General features: G+C 38.2%; 5 protein-coding genes across 5 annotated transcripts; 1 reads left to right on the forward strand and 4 right to left on the reverse strand.

Annotated features, from left to right (window-relative positions):
• The first annotated feature begins 7,014 nt into the window (after nucleotides 1-7,014).
• Nucleotides 7,015-8,943, forward strand: LOC106777432. Its single transcript, XM_014665015.2, has 3 exons — nucleotides 7,015-8,212; nucleotides 8,338-8,421; nucleotides 8,500-8,943. Exons 1-3 carry the CDS (start codon nucleotides 7,835-7,837, stop codon nucleotides 8,608-8,610), a joined length of 573 nt encoding a protein of 190 aa, XP_014520501.1. The 5' UTR covers nucleotides 7,015-7,834; the 3' UTR covers nucleotides 8,611-8,943.
• A 2,992-nt stretch (nucleotides 8,944-11,935) lies between these two features.
• On the reverse strand, nucleotides 11,936-15,419 carry LOC106777969 (magnesium transporter MRS2-3). Its single transcript, XM_014665815.2, has 5 exons — nucleotides 14,758-15,419; nucleotides 14,544-14,672; nucleotides 14,324-14,469; nucleotides 14,026-14,236; nucleotides 11,936-12,480 (listed from the first exon to the last, which is right to left on the reverse strand). The coding sequence occupies exons 1-5, from the start codon at nucleotides 15,241-15,243 to the stop codon at nucleotides 12,193-12,195; spliced, it is 1,260 nt and encodes a 419-aa protein (XP_014521301.1). The 5' UTR covers nucleotides 15,244-15,419; the 3' UTR covers nucleotides 11,936-12,192.
• Nucleotides 15,420-16,511: 1,092 nt separating this feature from the next.
• Nucleotides 16,512-18,018, reverse strand: LOC106777171 (40S ribosomal protein S20-2). Its single transcript, XM_014664709.2, has 4 exons — nucleotides 17,888-18,018; nucleotides 17,683-17,813; nucleotides 17,486-17,599; nucleotides 16,512-16,843 (listed from the first exon to the last, which is right to left on the reverse strand). The coding sequence occupies exons 2-4, from the start codon at nucleotides 17,792-17,794 to the stop codon at nucleotides 16,701-16,703; spliced, it is 369 nt and encodes a 122-aa protein (XP_014520195.1). The 5' UTR covers nucleotides 17,795-17,813; nucleotides 17,888-18,018; the 3' UTR covers nucleotides 16,512-16,700.
• A 1,402-nt stretch (nucleotides 18,019-19,420) lies between these two features.
• LOC106777450 lies at nucleotides 19,421-19,839 on the reverse strand. The gene has a single exon (XM_014665032.2). It carries the CDS (start codon nucleotides 19,769-19,771, stop codon nucleotides 19,583-19,585), a length of 189 nt encoding a protein of 62 aa, XP_014520518.1. The 5' UTR covers nucleotides 19,772-19,839; the 3' UTR covers nucleotides 19,421-19,582.
• Nucleotides 19,840-21,683: 1,844 nt separating this feature from the next.
• LOC106776429 (thymocyte nuclear protein 1) lies at nucleotides 21,684-22,272 on the reverse strand. The gene has a single exon (XM_014663886.2). The coding sequence runs from the start codon at nucleotides 22,207-22,209 to the stop codon at nucleotides 21,763-21,765; it is 447 nt and encodes a 148-aa protein (XP_014519372.1). The 5' UTR covers nucleotides 22,210-22,272; the 3' UTR covers nucleotides 21,684-21,762.
• Nucleotides 22,273-22,668: the final 396 nt, after the last annotated feature.

Here is a 22,668-nt window from a genome sequence, read left to right on the forward strand (position 1 = left end):
AGCTATTGTATCGCCGTGGCCGTTCGCCAAGTGGGGGATGGATATCGTCGGCCCTTTTCCCCCTGGCCGAGCACAGAAAAAAATTTTACTTGTTGCCGTGGATTATTTCACGAAGTGGGTAGAAGCAGAACCCTTAGCCTCAATCACCGCCCGTCAGGTGCAAAGTTTTTTCTGGAAAATAATATGTCGGTTCGGACTCCCACAGACGGTCGTCACTGATAACGGCCGGCAGTTCATTGATAAAAGATTGGAGTCGTTCTTTCAAGGACTGGGAATCAAGCATGTCACCAGTTCGGTTGAACACCCCCAAACGAACGGCCAGGCGGAGGCGGCTAACAAGGCAATTGTGGCTGAACTTAAACGGCGATTGAGCGACAGAAAGGGAACCTGGGTGGATGAACTGCCGGAGGTCTTGTGGGCATATCGTTGCTCCCCGCACGGAACTACCGGGGAATCCCCGTTCAACTTAACTTATGGGACTGACGCCATGTTGCCAGTAGAACTTGGGGAACCGTCATTACGCAGACAGATCCAGGACTTGCAGCTAAACGAGGAAGAGTTAAGGGTCGAGCTAGACTCCGTAGACGAACGACGGGATCGCGCCGTGTTGCACGCGGAGGCCTGCCGGCGGTTGGTAGAGCGGCGATACAATACCAAGGTGCGACCAAGGCACTTCCAAGAGGGCGATTTAGTATGGAGAAAAACTGGAGATGCCAGGAAAGAGCAGGCGCACGGAAAGTTTGCGGCGAAATGGGACGGCCCATTCCGGGTGCTAGAAGATTTGCAAAACGGCGCCTACCGCCTTTCCGCCCCAGGCGGCCGGCCACTCCGGAATACTTGGAACGCTTCCCACTTGAAATTTTATTTCAGTTAAACCCACGATGTAAATACTTTTGAAGAGTGAATGAAGCCCAAGTGTTTACCCCTTACAGTTGCAAGATGACCAGGTGGTGAACGGCGTCTTTTCTCCGGAAAAGACACTGCCACTTCCGTGCAGGTGGTGAACGACGTCTTTTCTCCGGAAAAGACACTGCCACTTCCGAGCAGGTGGTGAACGGCGTCTTTTCTCCGGAAAAGACCCTGCCACCTCCAAGCGGATGGTGAACGGCGAGTTCTTTTAGAACCATTGCCGCCCGCGTAATGCCCACGAATAACACGATATGTCCCGTCAAAGGGCCGCCAACGGCGAGCCTTATAAAATCACCGCCGACCGGGCAATTATATTGCTTAAATAAAAATAAAGGCTACACAACGTGACGTGAAAACAAAGAAATTCCACTATCAAAAAGAGGGCTGTACAACATATACTGTGTAAGTATAAAAGCAAAAGGCGTTTGGACCAAACGCATAATAACAACCCCCAACCCAAAAACAACAAAAAAGAGATAATAAACTATCAACTGTTGTCAGCCGGCGGACCTTCGTCTTCCTCCCCGGGAATTTCCGAAAGGGGGACCAGCTTCCCCTTATGAACGTCCATCCCCAGGTCCCAGTCCACAGATGTCGGGTCAAATTTGAAGAAATAGGCGGCCTGGCGGATGGCTTTGAAGAAGCCCTCTTCATGTTCCAATTGAACATCTTGGTTGAGCCGCGTGATAGTATCCGCCAACTCCCCTTGCAGGCGGATGTTCTCGGCATGCAGCTCAACCAACTCTTCATCCCGGGACGTGACCTTTTTGCCCGCTTCGGCCAAGGCGGCTCGCTGGCGGCTATTCTCTTCCTGCTCCGCCTCGTACTTCAGTCCCAAATCGTTAAGTTTTTGGGTAAGAGTCTCCACTTCGGCGCAGGCATCCGCCAGCTTCTTCTGCAAACCCGCCCGCTCTGTGTCACAATTAGCATGCTCAAAGGTGAGCGACTCCAAGCTCGCCTTCGCTTCAGCGCCCGCCTTCTTCTCGGCTATCAACTCCCGTTGAATAGCATCCAGCCCCCGGCGGTCAGCGAACTTTTCCGCATACCACATCAGCATGGCTCCCCGGCTACTGTGCTTCAAGGCAGCTTTGAGCAACTGTTGTTATGAGAGCTGCTCAACGATTTCACGTTGCGCCGAGCTCATCCGGAAGTCCAGCCGGTCGCTCACGCCGAAAGCTGGATCCATAAGACCGCCGAGAAGAGGTTGGGGAGTACGCTCCCGCCTGCTTCTCTTTGAGGAAGACCTTTCACCCTCCTTAGACCTCCTTTTCTTCTTTCGAGAAGCATCGGCGCGGGAGGGGTCAGAGAGACCGGCCGCGGTCTTCCCGGCGTCAGCCACGGTCACCTGGGGAATCGACCCAACGGGAGGGTCAACAAGAGTAACCTCGCCGGGAGCCGGATCACCGCCGGCAAGCGGAATGGCCACAGGAGTGGGGTCCACGCTCGGCCCCCGGCGAACGACCTTGAGAGTAGGTTTGGGAGGCGGAATCTTCACATCACCGCCCAGGCGAGGATCCTTCTTCGGGGCAGGAGGGATATACTTCGTCTTACGGGGGCCGGGGAACGACATAGCACCTACAAGGAAAGAGAGTAAAATCAGCCAGAACAAAACATAAACATAACGATACAAAACAATAAAATCGTACCAAACGCCACGTTAATAAAATCCTCGTGGCATAGGCATTCAACCAGCTTGCGGGCGGGGAGGCGACGGGGGAGATCGTTAATAAGCCTTACGGCTTCACGCTCGGATGAAGTCAGATCACACGCCGGCACCGACTTTATTTGGGCCGGCTCCTCGGTCCAGTAAAAAGGGAACAGGGGTTCACCGGATGGATCCACAAATTCCTTCCGGCTGCCCTCCTTTATTATTATTTTAAAGAACTTGTGCTTAAAGTCCTTGAAAGAATCCGCATAGTTTTGAAACAAACCCTGTTGGATGGACCTCAACGACACCCAACCTCGCGTCGTGACCGGCCGAACGTGGAAGTAATGAAAGAAGACAGATGTCAAAAGCTCGACGCCTAAAGCCGTGCACACCACCACGAACGCCTGAATACAGGCCCAACTGTTCGGATGCAATTGGGCGGGGGCGACATTCATTCTCTTCAGGACGGCAGCCTGGAACCGAGTAAATAGGATCCGCACCATCATGCGACGGAACAAATATGTATAAACGAAAAAGAAATCCTCGGAGCTCGTCCCTTTCCCGTGACACACCCGTTCGTTGGGATAACACACGCCAATCCGAAAAAGTTGGGCGTCCGCCTCATCACGAGCTATGAAGGACTGGTTGGCCCACTCCAAGAGGACTCCCCGGTTCTGAAACTCGGATTCATAGGTTCCCACGTCATGGGGGGCCTAGTCGTACCCCCTTATTGCTGGCCATCCTCCGGCCGGCATGGGACGGATGGGTTCAAGCTGCACGCCTCCCTCTAGGAGATAGAGAGCCGTCCCGTGTATGATTCGGTCTGCCGGCTGACCGACATCTGACTGTTCAGCCCTCGAAGATGATCCCGAGCTGTGCGAACTTCCGCTCCTGCTTCTGCTTGACGAGTCCCCGCCATCCCCACCCGCCGAACCAGAAGACGATATGGTAATTGCCATTTATTTTTACCTGGTTGGAAAAGAAATGCCGAACGGCTGCTGAGGAAAGAGTGAGTAAAAGGTAAGTCTGAAGCAGTCAAACAACTCCTATTTATAGCCGAAATATTCGTAACTGCCAACCACATCGCACCGTTCGTTTCAAACATCATCAAGGGTCTAGATCGCGCGACTGTTCCATTCCCCCGTAACGTCTCCAATGGCAATCTCACACGTGGTACTCCATTTTTAAATTTCCCGCTCAAATTTTTCCCCCCTCTATTTACAATAACGCCCTAGCCGGTCCACGGATGACACGATACACTCCCATACAGACGGGCACCGCTTATAAACCCTACGACTTTCTGTCTAGGGCTTGGGGGGCCTGATGTACTAGGGACCACCGACCGGTCATGGTCAATGCCGGAAAGAAGACCCATGCTATCCGACATTATCTGATATAGGCGAAGCCGGCGGTAGAAAAAGGATCCCCCGAACGGGCCCGACAGCTAGCGCCCAAGCTTTCGTGCCAATCCGCTTTCCGCCGTTACTAACAGCTAAAGATTACCGGCCGGTTACACAATGACCGGACGGTCAGATACAAAATCCACCCGTAGAATGAGACTTAAGGAGGGGCACACGGTCGGCACAATGACCGGACGGTCACGATCAACAAGGTTAAGGTAAGTGTGGAAAGATTAGCATAATCCAGTGTTTTAGATGGCTGGGCCACAATTGGGCCTTAATTAAGGTAATCTTAATACCAGGCCCATGTCTACCACTATAAATACAAGTCAAAGGTCACAGGTAGGTGGTTCATTGATTGCGCATTTAATTCTGACTTAAGATACCCGATCGGATAACCAAACTGACTTAAGCATCGGAGTGCCTTTAGCAGGTACCCTCCGGGAGTTTGAAGCAGGGGAGCGCGCGAGAGAAGTCGGACAGGAGGTGGAGTAGAGAAAATTGGGTAGGTGACGTGTATCTCGACCCAATACCGGAACAAGTAATATTATAGTAGTAGAATAATAAGATTATGTACAACAATACAAGATATAGATAAATGATTATAATAAAGATTTGAATAATAAAGGTTTAAATATTATGACTCTAATAAATGATTATGATTAAATCAATTTAAGCGTTATAGACATATAGACATGATAAAATATCTATGGTACAATAAATTATAAACATATTACCTTTCATTTAATATTTATTAATTTATTCAATCCTCAAGTATATTAAATAGTATAAGTTTTACTCTTTAATAAAATTATATCTATACGACATAACTCGATGTATTGATTAGATTATAAGACTATGTACTTATTATAGTATCCTTTACTTTTTATGATCTTTCTTTGTCATTTCATATTTATGCCTCAAATAATAATATAACAGGATAATTTATTTATGTGTAAGTTTAGTCTTGAAACTAAACTCACATATGATGATCTTCTTCAATTCTTATCATGAATATTTATTTTCTAAGTATAATACTTAGCAAAGTCAAAATAATCTCAATACAAATCGTTGTAACAATACGTTTTACTGTCCCCAAAATTATTAACTCTTACTTATAACTCATATAAATCAAATAAAACTCATATAACAACATTAATTTAATGTAAAGAACGAAACAAGACAGTGTCTAATGCTACTAGTGGGAGTCAAGTGTTACATCAAGACAATCACAAGAATCACTATACTTGTTTTTTTTTTTATTAAGATAATTCAATTGTTTTGTTTAATTGTTTATACTTATTTTATACTAAAGTTGTTCATAACTCAAACAAACTCATTTAAACAAAAACTTTGAAGGGTCAAAATATGATTCTTTTACATGATCCAATTGATTTGTCCTATTGTTTCTATTTATTTTATACTAAAACACCAAATTTATAATCAAAATCACCTCATTTAAATAAAACCTTTGGAGTATCACAATACATGCAAATTCTTGAAATTATTTAACCAATTCAAACATTTAATCATTTAGTGCAATGTAACAATTTATTTGATCTATTAAACCTAACAGTGTAACTTTTCATAAACTTATTCTTCAATTCCCAATACAACACACTCTTAAAGATAAGTCAGAGCATATATAAAGAAAAAGTTTATCGAGAAACAAACAATATTTATATCTAAACTCTATATAATTAAAACCTATTTATACTTTAACATTTTTATTAATAAAATATGCACATCTCATTTTATTAAATCTTCTATAGTTTTATAAATACTCATATCTTATTTGTTCGCAATAATTATTAAATTTTATAATAATTGTATTAAAACTCAAACCAATAGTAATTAATCCATGCTTGTATGTAAAGGAGTTCCCTTCATGTTTTTTTTTTTCATTTTTATGCTCCAAGTTACTGTTTTATTTTAACTACTTTATAAATTAAATAAATAAAAATCATCTACTATACAAATAAAAACCATTTACAAAATAAATAAAACTTTTATAATTAAATTGTAAAAATTGTTTATATTTATTTTTATAATTAAATTGTGTTACGTAGTTTAATGTGTTTTCAGTATTTGAGAAGAAATCGAATGTACACTGCATTATCGTTAAACTAGTTTAAAAGTTGTGATAGCAAAAGGCATGAAATTTACTCTATACTTAGTTGGAGAAGTGGAATGCAAACTGAAACACAATCAAGCAAGGAAAAAAAAAAGTTTTGCATAATTCTCCATCTTGGGCTGGGTCAATATAGGAATGGGCTTAATGGCCCATACGAGATCACACATTAGTCCATAGAAAAAAAATAAATAAAAAAAAAGAAAGAAAGAAGAGAAGCTAATCACGAGTGTAGTTTGAACAGTGGATAAACTTAAACTAGATGCGAATTTATTAGTTACCCAAAAAAGTAATTTAAAAATGTACTTTTAATTTGGAATGACGTGTGATAAATTCATTCTTTTTAATGATAATCATTTTAAAGTAATACAAAATAAATCTTATTAAGAACATGATTTTGTTATTTAAAAGAAAAAAGCAAAAATGAAATATTAGTAACAGAGTTTATTTATTTATTATTAACCGAATTAGCCAACCAAAATATTCTCTCACGAGCAGGTTTAGACGGTTGGAGTTCGTAAAATATTTTTGTGATAAAATGAAATAAAAATAATAATTTTGATTTGAATATTAAAAGAATTATAGGGATTAAAATTGAGAAGAAAAGCATGGAAGAGGGATTTAGAGAAAAGTGCGTGTGCACGTGGAGACATGTGTTTGAATATGTGGAAGGCCGCATATGAATATTATGCACACGTGCCCACATGGTTGAGTGAATCCCAGTAGAGTAAATTCTTGAAAAGAAGAGAAGGAAGGTGAATGTGATTGCATGTGGATTCATAAAATCCCAGTCAACTGCACTGTGCCCCAGAAATTTTACAGTCTCCATTGTCTTATTTTTCTCTCTTTGAATGATGCACAGTGAAAGAATCTCTTGAAGAAGATAAAAAAAAAGAGTATTTTTTTCTTATTTGAGAATGAGACTGACATGAAAAAACAACCCGCACATTTTGCTCTGCAGAAATGTAAACAAATGACAGTACAAACTATAAAAGAGAGTGATGTTTCCGTTGAGTGATTCTTTAGTCGTCACACATGATGGGCACAGAAAAGGAAAAAAGGGGCACAAGGATCATAAATAATGTGTGCTGTTTATGCTCAGAACAGCGTTATTTCCTTTCCACATTTGAACACTAAATCACACTTACGGGGCACTAAATCAAACTCATTTTTAAGGCTGGACCACCTCTGCTACAACTAATGGTAATTTTGTTCTGGAATGAAAAACAGCATCAGCCTTTAGTAACATGTGTGTTGTAGTGGTAATCTTCTCCTGAATTGGAACAATGATGCGTGTAGAGAGAGAGAAAAGAGGCATAGGTGTCCATACAGTGTGGAAGGGGAAATGGACGTGTACCTGGTTTTGTTAAGAGGGTACACAGTGCATCGCTGTCTAGCATGTGAAGCTTGTGGTTCATCTCTTTCCCTCTATATCCCACCCAACTGGCACTTAGCACATATGGGTGGAGAGTCAGGACAAAACTAGTCTAGGATTTCAGTCCGATTCTCTTGGTTTTCTCCAACACTTTATCCAACTTGTTGCTGACCCCAAACCAAAACTATACAGCCACGTTGCCACGCAGTTAATAATAGGCCACACCATCTATTGCCATGTTTTATCAAACTCTTTTTTTTATCCTTTTTACCACTCTTCTCTTCATCATAAATTGGAGGGTAAGTGAATAACCAACCTACCCCTTTTAGATTTCATTCCTTTGGGAACCGGCAGCAGCCAAGGAAAGCAAGATGAATGCATTCGCATCATCACAATGCAGCAGCGGGTGTGAGTCTGGTTGGACTCTATACCTGGAGCAATCTCTCCAGCTCAATCACAATGCCTTTTCACATGCAACTTCCCAGTTTCATGGTGAAGATAACCACGAATACAAAGCCAAGAAAGCCAAAAAGGAGGAGGCTGAGGAAGAGGACCTGTCCATGGTCTCTGATGCTTCTTCTGGGCCTCCACACTTGCCAGATGCACAAGATAATGGTAGCTTTTACTCTGCATCTAAGGCAGCAAAACTTGGCAAGAGAAGTAAGAAGAGGCAGAAGGTTAAGGAATACCCACACCTGCCTTCTTTTCTTGATGACACTGCTAGCTCTTCTGTCTTTGATTTCTCCATGGTGAGTTTGATCTTGCTTGCAGCCAGTTGCATTGCCCTATCACCCTGCCTCATTTTTCTAGTACTAAAATGTTGTAGTTGTATGCTATATAGTTGATACTTTCTTGGCTCTTGATAATTTTTCAGAACAATGTCACAGTGACCAACCAACAAACTTCCACAGAGAGCATGCTAGAATACTCACAAGGTTTCTCTGCTACTTATTATGAGGTACTTCACTGGCTCCATTCATTCTTTCAAGGTTACATTTTATTCCAACTCCTCACAAAAATATTCGTGTTCTTATAGGAGAGATCCTCGTTGCAAGACCAGTTCGGCTTTTTAGAACCATCCCTATCAGAAAATGGAGTTGAAAACAACAAGCAAATGCTTCTTCTGTACAGTGGCCAATCTTCATGACTGTATCCCCCAGAAGTATTTTAATTTATAATGTGACCGCTCCACTGCATTCTGTTCTTGACAAATATGGTACGGAGTGAAAGAGATGGGGATGATATAAAGATCAGTTCTGTTTCTACTAATAGATATCTCTGCAATTCAACTTGGTGCGGCGGAAGATACAGAAGATCCATGAAGGGCACAGAATCAATGATGATGTAGAAGGAGGCTGACCTCAAAAGGGGTTCTGTTCCTTTGTTTTCTTTTATCGTATATTTTAACTGTCAATGCAGTGATAAACAACCTGAAAGGAAAATTTGGAAATGAACCTTTCTTTTCCTTTTTCTTTGATAATCTAGTTTTCTTGTCAAAGAATAGTGCACACAAGACAGACAAGTTAGGCAGGTTCTGTGTAATGAAAGCATGCTCAATTTTTGTTTTTGACGAAGTCCCATGCTCAATTTATATAAGCAAAGCAGCACTAGCAACTTTTGCTGCCAAAAAAATATATAATTTTTCAACAGCATATTGTCCAAAAACAAAATGACCAAACTTTTGTTTTTGTCGTCCGGGTATAACATACCAACGCGAACAACTTTTTCACACCAAGGAATATAGTTGCAGATGCCTGGTAAAGGTTTAAGTGGAGTGGAACTTGTGTCCATGTTCAAAATTCAGGGGGGGCAGAGTTACCTGCTAACAGTGCTTTGGAAATGCAAAATTAGAATTTCTTTAACAGTGCAATGAAATCTCGGGTTTGACAACGTGGTATCAATCTTTGTGTGTAGTTTACATCTCAGTTACGCACATAAGTGAGTCCTAAGCGATACTGCTGGAGATATATTCTCCAATCTCTGAAAATTTTGCAATTAGAACTCATAATGCACATTACAAAATTCTAAAGGAGATCCGAAATCAAGAAATTAATACAAAGAAGGGTGTAACGATGATTGTGGATTTCGCAAACCCATTGCACGGTTTCTTCAGCTGTTTTAATTATAAAATCAAATCTGTTAGTGAAGGGAGACAAAATGTAGTGCTGCCCACTAAATCTCTTAAAACGGAAAACTTTGAAGAATGCCGTGTGATCCTAATTGATTAGGTAGGATGTCTCCAATCTTCATTTGGATCTTTACATTATGTCTGTGAATATAAGTTGAGAGGAAAAGGGTTTAATCATTAACAAGGACAAGGCCTTGTTCATAGGGCTCTATTTATTCTGGAAGTTGTAGTGTTTTCCTGTGGGCTGAAAATTAAGGGAAAATGGTTGATCTGTTTGGAAAAGGATAAAAGATGATAAAGGTGTGTGAGTTATGAGGTATGGGTAATGAGGAGAGTGTAGAGAGATGAGGGGAAAATGGTGATGTTTATGTTGGAATATTTGATATGCATCTCTTTAAATCTTTTCCAAGAACAGGAGATCCTGCCTGAGATCTTCCTGACCCAGAGGAACATGCCCCATTTGGTTTAGTATGTCAACTTTATCTCGTTTGGAAGGATCCCCAATTTTAAAATATCATATATCATGTTTTTATATGTACCTTTGCTCCCTTCAACTCTGTCTGCTTGGAAGCTGTCATAGGACTTGATGTCATGCACAATTATCTGTCCCTTCAAACTTTTTTTTATACCTTTACTCATTCCCAGTCAGTTCCTGTTGTGAATAAAAAAATCTAAGAAGGGTGAGAATTTGGGATGTCAGGAATAAAAAAATGGGTAAAAATAAAAGAGGAAGCTAAGCTAAAGACAAAGAAAACTCATAAAGACAGAGAAATTTAATTTAAAGGTGAAGATAGTCACTGCGTAGCTGCATTCCATGAAATTGGATAAGAGTCCAAAAGAGTATGGGAAAAAATTTTCTGCCTTTCCAACCACCGCCAAACCATACACAGAGGAGAAGAGATATAGAGATAGGAGGGGCTTCATAGCTTTCAAACACGTGGTTCATGCTTCATCTTCTATTTTCCTCTCCATTTCCAATCTATTTTGGCTGTTCCCATTTCTCAGGACAACACTCTGCATGACAAATGCTGAATAACAGTGAGTGAGTCAAGTGGTAAAAACCAAAATCTACAAAATCATGGCTAATAGTCTTTTTATGTTGAGGAATTCTGCACTTCATACTGTTATATATTTCCATCTACTTTCTAATACACTGCCTTAATCAAACTGTAAACTTATCCAAGTAAAACAAGGTTGAAAGTCAGGATGAATCACCAGGTCCAAACTCTCTACGGAGAATTCTGTTGAAATCAGCACTTTACTGTTCAACATTGGACTTCACATCACAATGCAGCAATGTAACCCTCTCGGTGATCTTGTATTGGAGTTGCAAGTCACGTAATGCCAATCACAACAAGGCACGAAGAAAATATGGTGTATAAAGCAGTGACCAAAGAGGCAAAGACAAAACTTAGGTGGTGTTACCACATGTGCAGACGTTGATTATGAACTGTGAAAAACATCACTAGCTACTGTCATGAAACAGTACCTAGGTCTTGTTTGGGAAGTGACTATTGTGGAACATTGTCAAGCTGACTTAGGCCCACTTAGGAAAATAAAACAAACAAGGTGATCTAATATTAGCTCACCAAGCTCAATTATCCATTTTCTAGTTCAGTGTCCCTTATGGCTTCAAAACCTTCCAAAGCTCATGGAGACACACTGCAGTGGATCATCATATCGCTATAATTACTTCACTGTTCGCCTGCTGCTAAAAACAAAACCATAATTTCACTTCAATTCATTCACGTCGATACAGGTAAGACAAAACTTATGATAAATGCTGCTTCTAGTATCGTAAATTTTAAACACTTATATTTTATTTTAATAAGTTAGAAGAAAAAATTGGACATCAGAAACCTATTTGATACTGTAAGAGAAAAAAATGAAGCGTGGAGTACCAAAAACTGGTAATTTCTTGTCATTCTTCTGTTCATTTTTATCACATTTATTAGTTTCTCCCTTCGTTTTTTTTTTTCTTTTTATCTCTCTGTTTTTTAGCCATACACCTAAAAATGGGAGAATATACAATCTTTTTGACACCAGAAAAATTACGGTCGCGTTTAACCTAGAAGTAATGATTTGGGTCCCTGCCAAACTTTGCAGTTGTCCAGTTGACTAGTGATTTGAAGATGGAAGCTGCCAGAACATTTCTTGCTCCTTGAATTAGTCGTGCATCTTAATCCAATTTAGTGAATTTGCTTTATCGAATTGTTAGTGTGACATTTTGCAGGAGAAAGCAAATCACAAAGAAAGGCCAGCTAGTAGAACTTGCATGTCTGACCTCAAGGTATCATTGAAAGAGAAATGTTGTTATCACGGAAGAATGTAAAATATAATAAAGGGAAGAAAAAGAATCTGGATACTGCGGAAATTTTGGTGCTTATAGCAAAACTATTACTGTAATGACAAGTGTATGTAAAGCTACCCACGGAATAATGTACAAGATGAGTAACGCCGTTGAAGCTGAAGTATCATACGAGTACAAGCAGCCAGAAGATACTGCAATGGGCTGCTATTAAAATTTATAGCATATTAATGAAGAGTGATTTTCAAATTAGAATACATTTCTTTATGAGACGCTATTAGATGCCTGGTTAGTTACTCCAGCAAGCGTTTCTGCTTACACCAGGCAATGGCAACTACATACAAGAATATGGTCCCTGCAGTGCTACCACCAACAGTCCAGAGGAACTCTGTCATCCCGGCTTTATCTGGATCAAATAGCTCAATGTGAATATTCATGCCAAAAACTCCGGCCACAACAACAAAGGCACTCACTACCAGAGTTGCTGTGGTCAACATGACTCCCATTTGGAGGAGATGGTTCTGTTTGTCATCCAGCATGATGTTGATGTAATCCTCCGTGTCATCAACATATTCCCTCAGCTTCATCAGGACAATGAACAAATATGAAAGAGTTAGTAACAGAGAAATCAATTTTCATTTCATTTTTCAGCTAACTAGTAAACTATAATATCATGTGAAATTGTTACAGAAGATAAAACCATATTGGATCAGAAATGTTCAAAGATCATAACCTAAACCCTAAAGACAAACTCCCATACGTATAATTCATCCGTCTTAGGAACCATATTGACCAAGTCCCCAACATTTAAAAAAATAGGAGTTTGCTACAAAGGTTTGAAATAACATGCATCTTAGAACACGTATGCAACAGCATTTTATATCCTACAAGATAAGGGGCCCATCAAGGTGATTGGCGAAGGCTGGAACTTGTCAAATACAGCCTTCAAAGACTAGTTTGTCAGTCAAATTGGTCCCCAACTCCCTATATAAACTTTAGATCCAAATGTATTTGTTTCCAGTGTCGAGTATCAGTAGATAATGACGGATAGAGCGTCATCACCACTGATGGCTATCAGGGGAGTGATAGCAGAGAGGCATGGCAGTTAATGGGTTTAGTTTGCCTGCAAAAAAGGGCTATTGTGACTGGTTTTTGGGGAGGTTTGACAAGGTTCCAAGCACAACAGTGTCTTTTTTGGGTCCAATGGTTTGATTTAACAGTAAGTTGAAGTTACTTATATAAAGCACATGGATAGGGAGGTCAAAGGTTGAGAGTTTCTCCATGGGTTTTTAGTGTGATGAGTTTCCTGTGTGTTTGATTTTTGCTAAGCTTACTTCTGGATCCTGATTTTAGTGCGTGATGTTAGAGGCTATTACAAATAGTACGTTTCAGGTTGTTTGATGTCATTGATGGCGAAGGGGGTAAGAAAGTCGGTCGTCAAAAGATGCAAATCTGTTACCTGTTCCACAACTAACAAAAGTTCCTTCTCCCTTCACTAATAGGGCCAAGCTTCAATCAACCAAACCTTTTATCTCAACCATTGTGTCTTTCCTCTCTGCTCTGGTTTCATTTTAGTCTCTAGTCCATATTAGGGATTACTAATTTGACATCCACAAAAAAGATTGTCATGAAAGACCCGTCCATGACAATTAACATGTATGTGAGATTTCTGTAAATGTCAACTCAAGCCTCTCAACTGATCCATGTACTAAACTTTCCACTATGAATTTAACATTTTACATCTTTTGGGGAGACCAACTTAACCGACTTCCTGTTCTTGAAAGACAAACACGATGAATAGCACCCCATTACATGTTTTCCTACGAAACAAAGACAAACTCCTGCCAATCCATGGCCTAAAATACAAACAAGAAAATAAAAAGTTACTCATTTCATGGCTTCTCCTCCAACATTATATACAGAACCTCTTCCAGCATCCTTCAAATAAGGTTTCACTAGGCTACTTAATCAGAAAGAACACTGTTTTCTTTTTTGAAACAGTAACTGGTGCATTTGTGGTGGAACTCGTTGGTATTTGCAGGCACTTAGAGGGGAAGGAAAAGTAATAAAACAGGGGTGATAAACCGATGGAGCGGAAGGAATTTAAGATGAACGGGCGTGCATACCGTTGAGAGCTTGTTCAAGGTGCCATCGATCTGCACAAAGTAAGCCTCCAAAAGCATTTCAAGCTCCTCGACATCAAGCTGCTTGGTGACGGCACTGTAAGTGCTACCACGGGTTCCATGGCTGTCCCTTCCAAGAACATTGTAGGCATTGTGTTGATCCTCGAAGCCCACCGGGGGGGTCACAGCCTCAAAGGATATTTCTGTAGTGGTCCTGAAAATGGGTAGAAAATTTACATTCAGAGGGATGAAAAGAGGGATGAAAGAGAGTTAAAAAGAGGTAAAAAAAAAAGGTGGATGCCTGTCATCTATATCCTGCTGGTCGTGGTCATTTATGGAGGATGCGGAAGAGCTCTCTTCCATCTGCTGCTCGGCTAACTTTTCCGTCAGATACATCTCAGCCATATCATCGTCGTCGTCCAGCAAGTGCTCCAATTCATCCCTCACCTGAACAAATGATCAAATAATGAAATAATCAAACCCCCGGAAGCCCATGTCATGCATCAATCACACCAACCAACCTTTTGAACACGGCCAGTGATGGCGACTAATCGGCTCTTAATTTGACGAACGCGTTCCAAATTGAGAGTACTGATCTTGGATGTGAGCTTGTCCAAGGCGGGATGAGCCTCCTGCTCCAACGTCTTTGCCTGTGAGTAATCAGAGGGAGAGAGGGATTTAGGGTAAATACAGAGGGAAATTGTCGGGAAGAAATGAAAAGAGGGAAGCACGGACCTCGTTCTCCAATACGCTACAGGCGGCTTCAAGGCAGGCCTCCAGGGCCACGAACTCGAAAGGGAGAATCTTGATGGCATCGGGGTCGTGGTCATGATCGGGGTCGGAGTCGGTGTGGTGGTCGTGGTGTTTGGAACAGGCCTGGTGGTGGCGGAGGATCCTGGCCTGGAGCTCTTGGACGAAGGGGGTGACGGAGGGGTCGCGTGAGTTGAGGAGGAGGACCTCGTGGGCGGTGATGATGGCCTTGATGTGCTCCAAGTTGATGACGATGGCCCTCTCACGGCCAAGAAGGGTGGAAGGGTAGGAAAGGAGAGGGTCCAATATGCGGAGGTCACGGGCGGGGAGGCCGGTGCGCCTCATGATGGCGTGCTTGCCGGCCTCCACCACCTCCGTCTCCCCTTTTCCGTCGAGCATCAGCCATTGCCTCACTCCGCTTCCCTTCTTCCGAATCCCGGTCGCCGTCTGTCTCTCCTCTCCGCCCCTCATCTCATCCTCCTTCTCTCTCTCTTCTCCATATTCAACATCTTTACTCCCAAATTTTCTTACAGTTTACCTTTTTCTTTAACCAAACCCTCGTACACTGTGACTACCAATTCTTTCCGTCCAAAAAGGTAACAACTTTTTCGAAACTACCTATCAAAACATCACCTTCTTTTTTCCAATTCTTGTTTCATCCCTTTTCTATTACAAATTTAATTTATAAAGTTGTTAGCCTTTTTATCGCAGTATTCCATATATTATTGTTTCAATCCTTTCTTTAATTAGTTTTTCCAATTTTCGTTTATCATTTTCCTGAGATGAATTTCTGTTTTTTTTTAATTATTTTAATATTTCAAGTTTGTTTGTTAAGATTATTATGTAGATTTTACCTTTTTAAGTATTAAGAAGGAAAATAAGAAACGTTTAAAATAAATAAAAAAACTAGTTAGGAGCAAAATAACTATAGCACTTTATGTATGTTTGAATTTCATACATGTTATCCAATACAACACGCAATTTTTAATTACTCAAGTTTATTGACTTTTACTTCAATTATTTATATACTTTTGACATTTTGAACGTGACATTGATATTAAAAAGAAATGCATGATACTTAGTTTTGATGTAACTTAAATCTATTTGACCATTTGTAAAACAAACTTAATTAGTATAAATTTTAAAAAGTGAATGTTAATAGTATAGTTATATAAATAAAAAACAATTCATTTATTTAAAAAATCAGCATTTGAATCAAATTTAAAATATTTACTCAATGAAATAATTATGTTTAATATAAAACGCAGCCCAGAATCATGTAATAAACCAAATCAGTTTGGACAAATAGGTCAGATTTATAATAGTGCAGGCAGTATAATGCATTTTTCAGATTTAATTTTCTTCCAAAATTTAGATAGAATTACCTGATAGGGTGCTATTAAAAGTGTGTATTTCTTCCAAAATTGTGGTTTATAGTTTTAAAAGTGTGTATACATCACATAAAACATTAACATATTGAAAAAAACATATACCATTAAATATTAAATTTAATAATAATTGCATATTACTTGACATATTAAATATTTAATTTTATTGGATTTATTTTGTTTATCTTGTCTTAGATCCTCTCCTGTTTGTCAAAATTAATCTTATTCTGCATATTGAAATTAATCTTACTTTTATCTCCACTTCAAACGTAATTTATCACACCAGCCCTTCGAGAGCATAACATTTGTAAGGACTGAGTGAGGATTATAAGATGTGAAGTAGTTTCTATCTGAAAGAAAAATCATTTAAAGGAAAATATTTCGGAACATAAAGATAATGATCAAATCAATTCCCCTCCACAACAATCCAACTTCAAAATTTCATCGGCAAAAATGCATTAACCGAAATGAATAGGACTGAACATAAATCCTAGGCAAGAGAATAAATTACAAAATAAACTACCAAAAATTGGGCCAAAATCAAGCATCGGCAATGGTCACCTCAACCTCTACACCAGGTTCAATTGTGATTGAGGTAATCTGCTTGACCACATCTGGGGAACTGTAGAGGTCAATGACCCTCTTGTGCACACGCAGCTCAAATCTGTCCCATGTGTTGGTGCCTGAAACCAGAAGCAGGACATAAACAGAGCTCACTACCATTAATTCCAAATGGAAAAATATTCTCAATGCACCAAGACCAAAATATTGCTTGGTCCTGCATTCTCATCTAGCAAGAAGACATTTCTAAAATCATCAACAACTGTCAAACCTCGTGATCGTGAGGTCTGGTGTGTCTATTAAGCTAACATTTCAAAGCTTGCTACTTAAGCTTCCCAACATGAACGCCACTCTCTTTTCACCAAAAGTCAAAACCGTTGGATTCATTTTTCCATTCAAAATTAATACCTTGATTAAAACAAGAATTAAAAGGAATGATATTGATTTTAAAACTTCCAGAGTCTTCACAAGAATTTGGTAGCGAGCATCCATCCACAACTGCCAAAGAAATCAAGGTGTACCGGAAATTCGATCTCAAGTGTCATCCCATGCCAATAAAGAGATATTTCCTACGTTTAAAGTTTATTAATACTATTTCTCTCAGAGATATATAGATTTTTTTCTCTGCGTCAATTCTGAACAAGTTATGGTTAATCAGACACCAATTTGAGATATTTAGCAACTGTCAGTGGGTTTAATCTATAAGAGTGAAGTTATCAAAAGTAAAATTACAGCATAACAGCGGAGAATGTGAGGAAAAATACCTTCACCGCACGGGGATTTTCTGGTGGTGATGTGAAGAACTTTGGTTGGCATCCTAACAGGTCCCTTGACCCTGAGGCGCTTGTCCCTGGCACCACGAACCAGGTCGGCGCAAACTATGGCGATTACGATAAAGGAAACAATTAGAATGTGTGAAAGAAAATGGAGAAGAAGAATTGAAGAGTGGAAAATGGTGTACCCTTTTCGAGATTCTTGACATTCTTAGAGGAAAGGGTGATCCTGATCTTATGGATCTGTTCCTCAGTTTCCTCCAAACCGGGTTTAGTGGGCTTCATTGCAGCGTACGCCATTGTATCGGTATGATTCCCTCTGCGCACAAAACAAAGAATGAAAATGAATGCAGAAGTAGAAAATAGAATGCATTGGGAAGAAATCACGCATACCTTCCAGAGTGTCAAACAATATGCGTTTCTTCAGAATTCAGTTTTAGGGTTTTTCATGCCATCACCAAATGGGCCGGATTATTCATTCAATGCCTGGCCCGATTATAAATCACCGGAAGATTGCTGCACATCTTTCACAATCTGTCTGTTAATAAAAACAATATATTTTTTTTATGATGATTAAAATTATTCTCATTCATTCATTTGTTTTAGAAAAAAAATGATTAAATTAAATTAAATTATTTATACAAACTAGCAATGTGTTTATTTATATTCTTAAATTGGTTACATTCTACATTGCCATTTTATAGGCATGTTCCAAAATCAAAATAGTAACCTAGATTAAGTTTGTTTTCCAAATCCTATGTAAGTTAGACGTATCTGACCATATTATTATATACAAATTTAGAGCAAATTTCATCTTATTAAACGCGTTTATAATAGTAAATTAAATTTAAATTTCATATTAATATACGATATTAAATTTATTAAAAGTTTATTCTAATTAATATTATGTTTGATTTATAGTGTCATATATTTTCTTTATTTTATTGTTTGATATTTTTCTTTATTTTCATATTCGATGTTGTCAATAATAATATATATTAAACATAAGTATATTATTTTATATTTATATTATATATTGATATGGGAATCTGGAGCGTGACTTTTTCTAAATATGACAATATATAAATGGATTGGAGAATAACAAAATACGAATCGATTGAAGAATCTGGCATAAGAAAGTTTGAATATTTTATGCATAGAATAGTGAATACGAGTTTTCAGAATGTCATCTTTAATAAAATATTATATGTATTTATAAGGTTGCTCTGAACCATACGTAGTTATGTGATTTAAATGGTTAATATTATTTGTTAAATATATTGTATTAAAAAAATATTAATATATTAAACTATATAGTAAAACTATCAAGATTTAATAAGAAATCTTCGTCGAACCGTGTCGCGTAGCATGTTTAGAGGTATGTATGTATATATATAATTTTAAACTGTAATTTAAAAAAACAATTGACGAAATTCATCTTATTAAATTATTTTTGTAATTAAACTGGGCTTATTTCACGTGGATTGCTTGACGATACCACCTACATTCTCTTTAATTCACTCAAAACGAAAACCCATCATAGAACTTGTTCTCGATCATATTAATCAATGAATTTTTCTGCCAGTTTCATCTTTATAATAATTTTACGCAGTAAAATTGACGAGTTAGAAATAGTTTTCATCATGATTCAAATTATTTTTTCCCTCTGAAATTAGAAATATATTTTAATTAGAAATATATATAATTAAAAAATAAATAAGAATTTAAAGCGTATAGATTATTTTCAAGGATGACATTGAATGAGAGTGAATGAAATAGAAGAAACGAAGGTAACGTGCAAATCAGAACGATATTACGTTTCAGTTTTCAGAAACTGAAAGTGAAAGTCTCAGTCTCCGTGTGAGAGAGAGAGAAGAAAAAAGACGTGAGTGAGGGTTCAATTCAAAGTCTACAGAGCCATCAATATAGACTACAAACTATAGAATTATTTATTTGCAGGAATCATGAAAAGTATTAGTAATAGGAAGAAAAACAAAAGAGTCGGTGGTTGGTAGCGTTGGAACCAACCATGGAAAGAAAGAAAGAAAGAAGAATCTGTAACCTAAATGGAATGGAAGAAGAAAGAGATTAACGAGGATGAGTGTCAGCAGCCTTCAAGGTCTTCTCTATAAGCTTACGAGCTTTTCTGCTGCGAATCTCGACTTTCACACTCGCACTTTTATCCATCTTTATGTAAGGTTTTTTCCCTTTCTTCAGGTTCAGAGATCTCACCTTCGACTTTATCGACTCCACCAGATTTCCCAGTTCATTCTTCATCCCTCTCTCTCTCTCTCTCTATCTTCTTCCTTTCCACACTTTCTCCCACACACAACCAATCCTATATATATACACACACACACTTTCATCCTCTGCCACATAATACTGTATTGTAAAAGTCAGAGCTACTAATAATATTTTATTAAAACGCTCTCAATATTGACCGCAATTATTTGAATTTCAATGAACATCGTCCTGAGGCACAGAATAGAGAATTGAGGTTTAAATGAGGAAGAAATGGGCCGGCGCGTGGGAGGGAGCTGCACGTGTTAGTGTCGCACTTAAACTTAAACACATGCATTATGTGGCACACTTTTCAGCGTACATTATTCGCAAATAAATGTTCAACACCTCGTTTCTCCCAACTACCTCTTTGTCTATTTTTAATTCTTCATATCCACTCACGTCAAAAGAATCTCTACTATTACAAATGTTACTTCATCCCTCCCATTTACAAAAAAAATAAATAAAAAATACTATATTATTTTTTATTTTTTTATGAAATACTAATTTATATCTTTTAATGATTCTTAATATATCAATTTTTATTTAATTTGTGTAAAAAAAATCGCCAAATAGTCACATAAGTATGTGGTCACAACAAATAGACGTTTCACTCAAATTTTGAAATTGTTATTTTTCAACGATAATGTGTACTCGGATTCAGTTAAGTTATATTAAATTCAACACAAGTTTAAAAACTATTTATAATTTTTGAATTAATTTTAATTTAAGGTGGATTTTATTTCTCTAAAACTAAGAAACAAGTCAAAAATGTTGAAAACAAAAACTGATTTTTCTTTTGTTATCATCCAACTCAAATCTGAACACACCGTAATAAGTTTGAAATGAATGAATGTAATAAATGCTATAATATTAATGAAGCATCGATTTGTGCAGCTTAAAATGTCTTCTGCAAGAATAGAAATAGCATATACTTATTTTCTTTTTAAAAATAGTTGTTTAAGATATTTCAAAAAAAAAAAAATTACTCAAAAAAAAAAGATTTAAAAAAAAAGCTTTCTTATTATAATTGCTAGTGTTTTTTTTTTTTTTTTTTATCGTGTCCTTTATGTTTTTCTATTTAAGAGTGACCGAGTTTCCAAGGTAATACTTGGAAAGTTAAATTCGGTCAAGTTTAAATAAAATTAAGAAAAAACAAAACATTACATGATTTTTAATTCCGCTATAGTTTGAGATAAATTACGTAAATAAATGTCAAACATATATCACACCGTTCCTTGAAATAATACCTTCCTAAGTTCTAGCCTCTTTCTCTTTTTCACAACTACGTGTGAAACTCTTTTGTTTACCCATTGGTTGACCATGAAATATGTTGAATTTTGTAGAAGATGAATAAATAAAAACGAAATTTTATCATAAATTCAACATTTAAAAAGGGACAGATGGAGCGACTATTACCATTAAAAAATATTAAATAGTATAACGTCACAGATTTTCTATTATTATTATTAATGCTACGTTTTCAAGATTTCTAAACAATTAAATGCTAAAAAATATACAATAGTATGATGACCCCCTCGCTTTATAAAATTTATAATTTGAACTCTAATATTAAAAATAATTAATTTCTGTGCTAATTAGGAAAATTAGTTATATATTAAAACTATTATTTAAATTAAGTTAGTATATTATAGTTCAATAAATTAATTTGAAAAAAAGAAAAAAGACGGTCGTTTCTTGAAGGACAATGGCCCAGATACAGATAGAGGCCCAACAAGAGTAGGCAGAAGCCTACACGTATCATTTCTGAGTTGAGGAGCCGAAAAGACATTTTACCAGTGACGGTGACGACGGTTACGACGGTGGCGGTGAAGGTTAGGGTTAGGTTGCAATTACGTAATCTTGTTAAATGATGGTTGTAAGAAGAAACTAGCAGGGGAAAGGAGAATGGTAAAGAAAAGTAGTTACTTAACGGAAAGCAGAAGCAAAAAGGAAGTTAGTTTACATACAATGTGAGAGTTGTGAAATCAGGGAGAAGAGTCACCGTGGGAGTCGCCGTGGTAGCCGCCTCCCAAAAGACAAATTTGGTCCCAAATGAGGTCGGGAACAGGGACAACAGAGAGCCTGGGTTGCCTGAGGAGAGCAAAATCCTTGAAATGCTTCATCTCCTTCAAGTCCACGGGCCTCCTCATCTCTCCCACGGCCTTCACGTCCACTGCATCACCGTCCCATTCGCGGACCACGGAGACAACGCCAACGATACGGCGGGCCTTGGAACCAGAGTGGTAGAAGAAACAGAGGTCGCCGAGGGACATGGATTTAAGGTATTTCTGGGCCTGCTTGTTCTTTACCCCATCCCAGTTGCTTATGCCTCCGTTCGCCGTCTGGTCCTCCCACGACCACTCCGACGGTTCCGTTTTCAAAAGATACCTCTGCTTCTTCTCTTTCTCCTCCTCTTTCTCTCTCTTTCCCATCTCTCTCTTCTCACCTTTTCCCCCAAATCTCCTCCCGCCTATGTAACCCTACTTTCAAAATAAATCATTTTAAATTATTCATCCAAGATTCACCGATATAAAATTAATTTAATATTAAATACTTTCTATGGGGGCATATATGTTTATAGTATGTAGGATCCCAAACCAATAATTTACTAATAATTTTTTATTAAAACACTCTCAATATTAAGTTTGGTAGAATCTTAATAATTTACTTTCCACAATATTCATATTAATGAAGGACTTTTGAAAAAAAAAAACAATTAAAATAATTGACATATGGAATGTAATTTGAAAAGACAAATTCGTTCAATATCCTCTTAAAAGTTATAATTTAAAAATAATTTCCAGAAAAATCTAACTTTAACTTTTAAAAGTAAATTTTAAAAATATTTAATTATATAAAAAAACTTATTAGATTAGATTAACTTTTGATAG

Source organism: Vigna radiata, chromosome 11 (assembly GCF_000741045.1).
Source record: "Vigna radiata var. radiata cultivar VC1973A chromosome 11, Vradiata_ver6, whole genome shotgun sequence".
In the NCBI taxonomy this organism is placed as follows: domain Eukaryota; kingdom Viridiplantae; phylum Streptophyta; class Magnoliopsida; order Fabales; family Fabaceae; genus Vigna; species Vigna radiata.

What these genes read in the sequence shown, in the direction of transcription:
- LOC106777432 (XM_014665015.2), top strand. Translation starts at nt 7,835, where the DNA reads ATGAATGCATTCGCATCATCACAATGCAGCAGCGGGTGTGAGTCTGGT. An exon ending in CTGTCTTTGATTTCTCCATG is followed by an intron (nt 8,213 to 8,337) that starts GTGAGTTTGATC and finishes ATAATTTTTCAG; the next exon opens with AACAATGTCACAGTGACCAA. An exon ending in TCTCTGCTACTTATTATGAG is followed by an intron (nt 8,422 to 8,499) that starts GTACTTCACTGG and finishes GTGTTCTTATAG; the next exon opens with GAGAGATCCTCGTTGCAAGA.
- LOC106777969 (XM_014665815.2), bottom strand. Translation starts at nt 15,243, where the DNA reads ATGAGGGGCGGAGAGGAGAGACAGACGGCGACCGGGATTCGGAAGAAG. An exon ending in GTAGCGTATTGGAGAACGAG is followed by an intron (nt 14,673 to 14,757) that starts GTCCGTGCTTCC and finishes GATTACTCACAG; the next exon opens with GCAAAGACGTTGGAGCAGGA. An exon ending in CAGCAGGATATAGATGACAG is followed by an intron (nt 14,237 to 14,323) that starts GCATCCACCTTT and finishes ACCCATTTTCAG; the next exon opens with GACCACTACAGAAATATCCT.
- LOC106777171 (XM_014664709.2), bottom strand. Translation starts at nt 17,794, where the DNA reads ATGGCGTACGCTGCAATGAAGCCCACTAAACCCGGTTTGGAGGAAACT. An exon ending in TGTCAAGAATCTCGAAAAGG is followed by an intron (nt 17,600 to 17,682) that starts GTACACCATTTT and finishes TAATCGCCATAG; the next exon opens with TTTGCGCCGACCTGGTTCGT. An exon ending in AAAATCCCCGTGCGGTGAAG is followed by an intron (nt 16,844 to 17,485) that starts GTATTTTTCCTC and finishes TTCTGGTTTCAG; the next exon opens with GCACCAACACATGGGACAGA.
- LOC106777450 (XM_014665032.2), bottom strand. Translation starts at nt 19,771, where the DNA reads ATGAAGAATGAACTGGGAAATCTGGTGGAGTCGATAAAGTCGAAGGTG.
- LOC106776429 (XM_014663886.2), bottom strand. Translation starts at nt 22,209, where the DNA reads ATGGGAAAGAGAGAGAAAGAGGAGGAGAAAGAGAAGAAGCAGAGGTAT.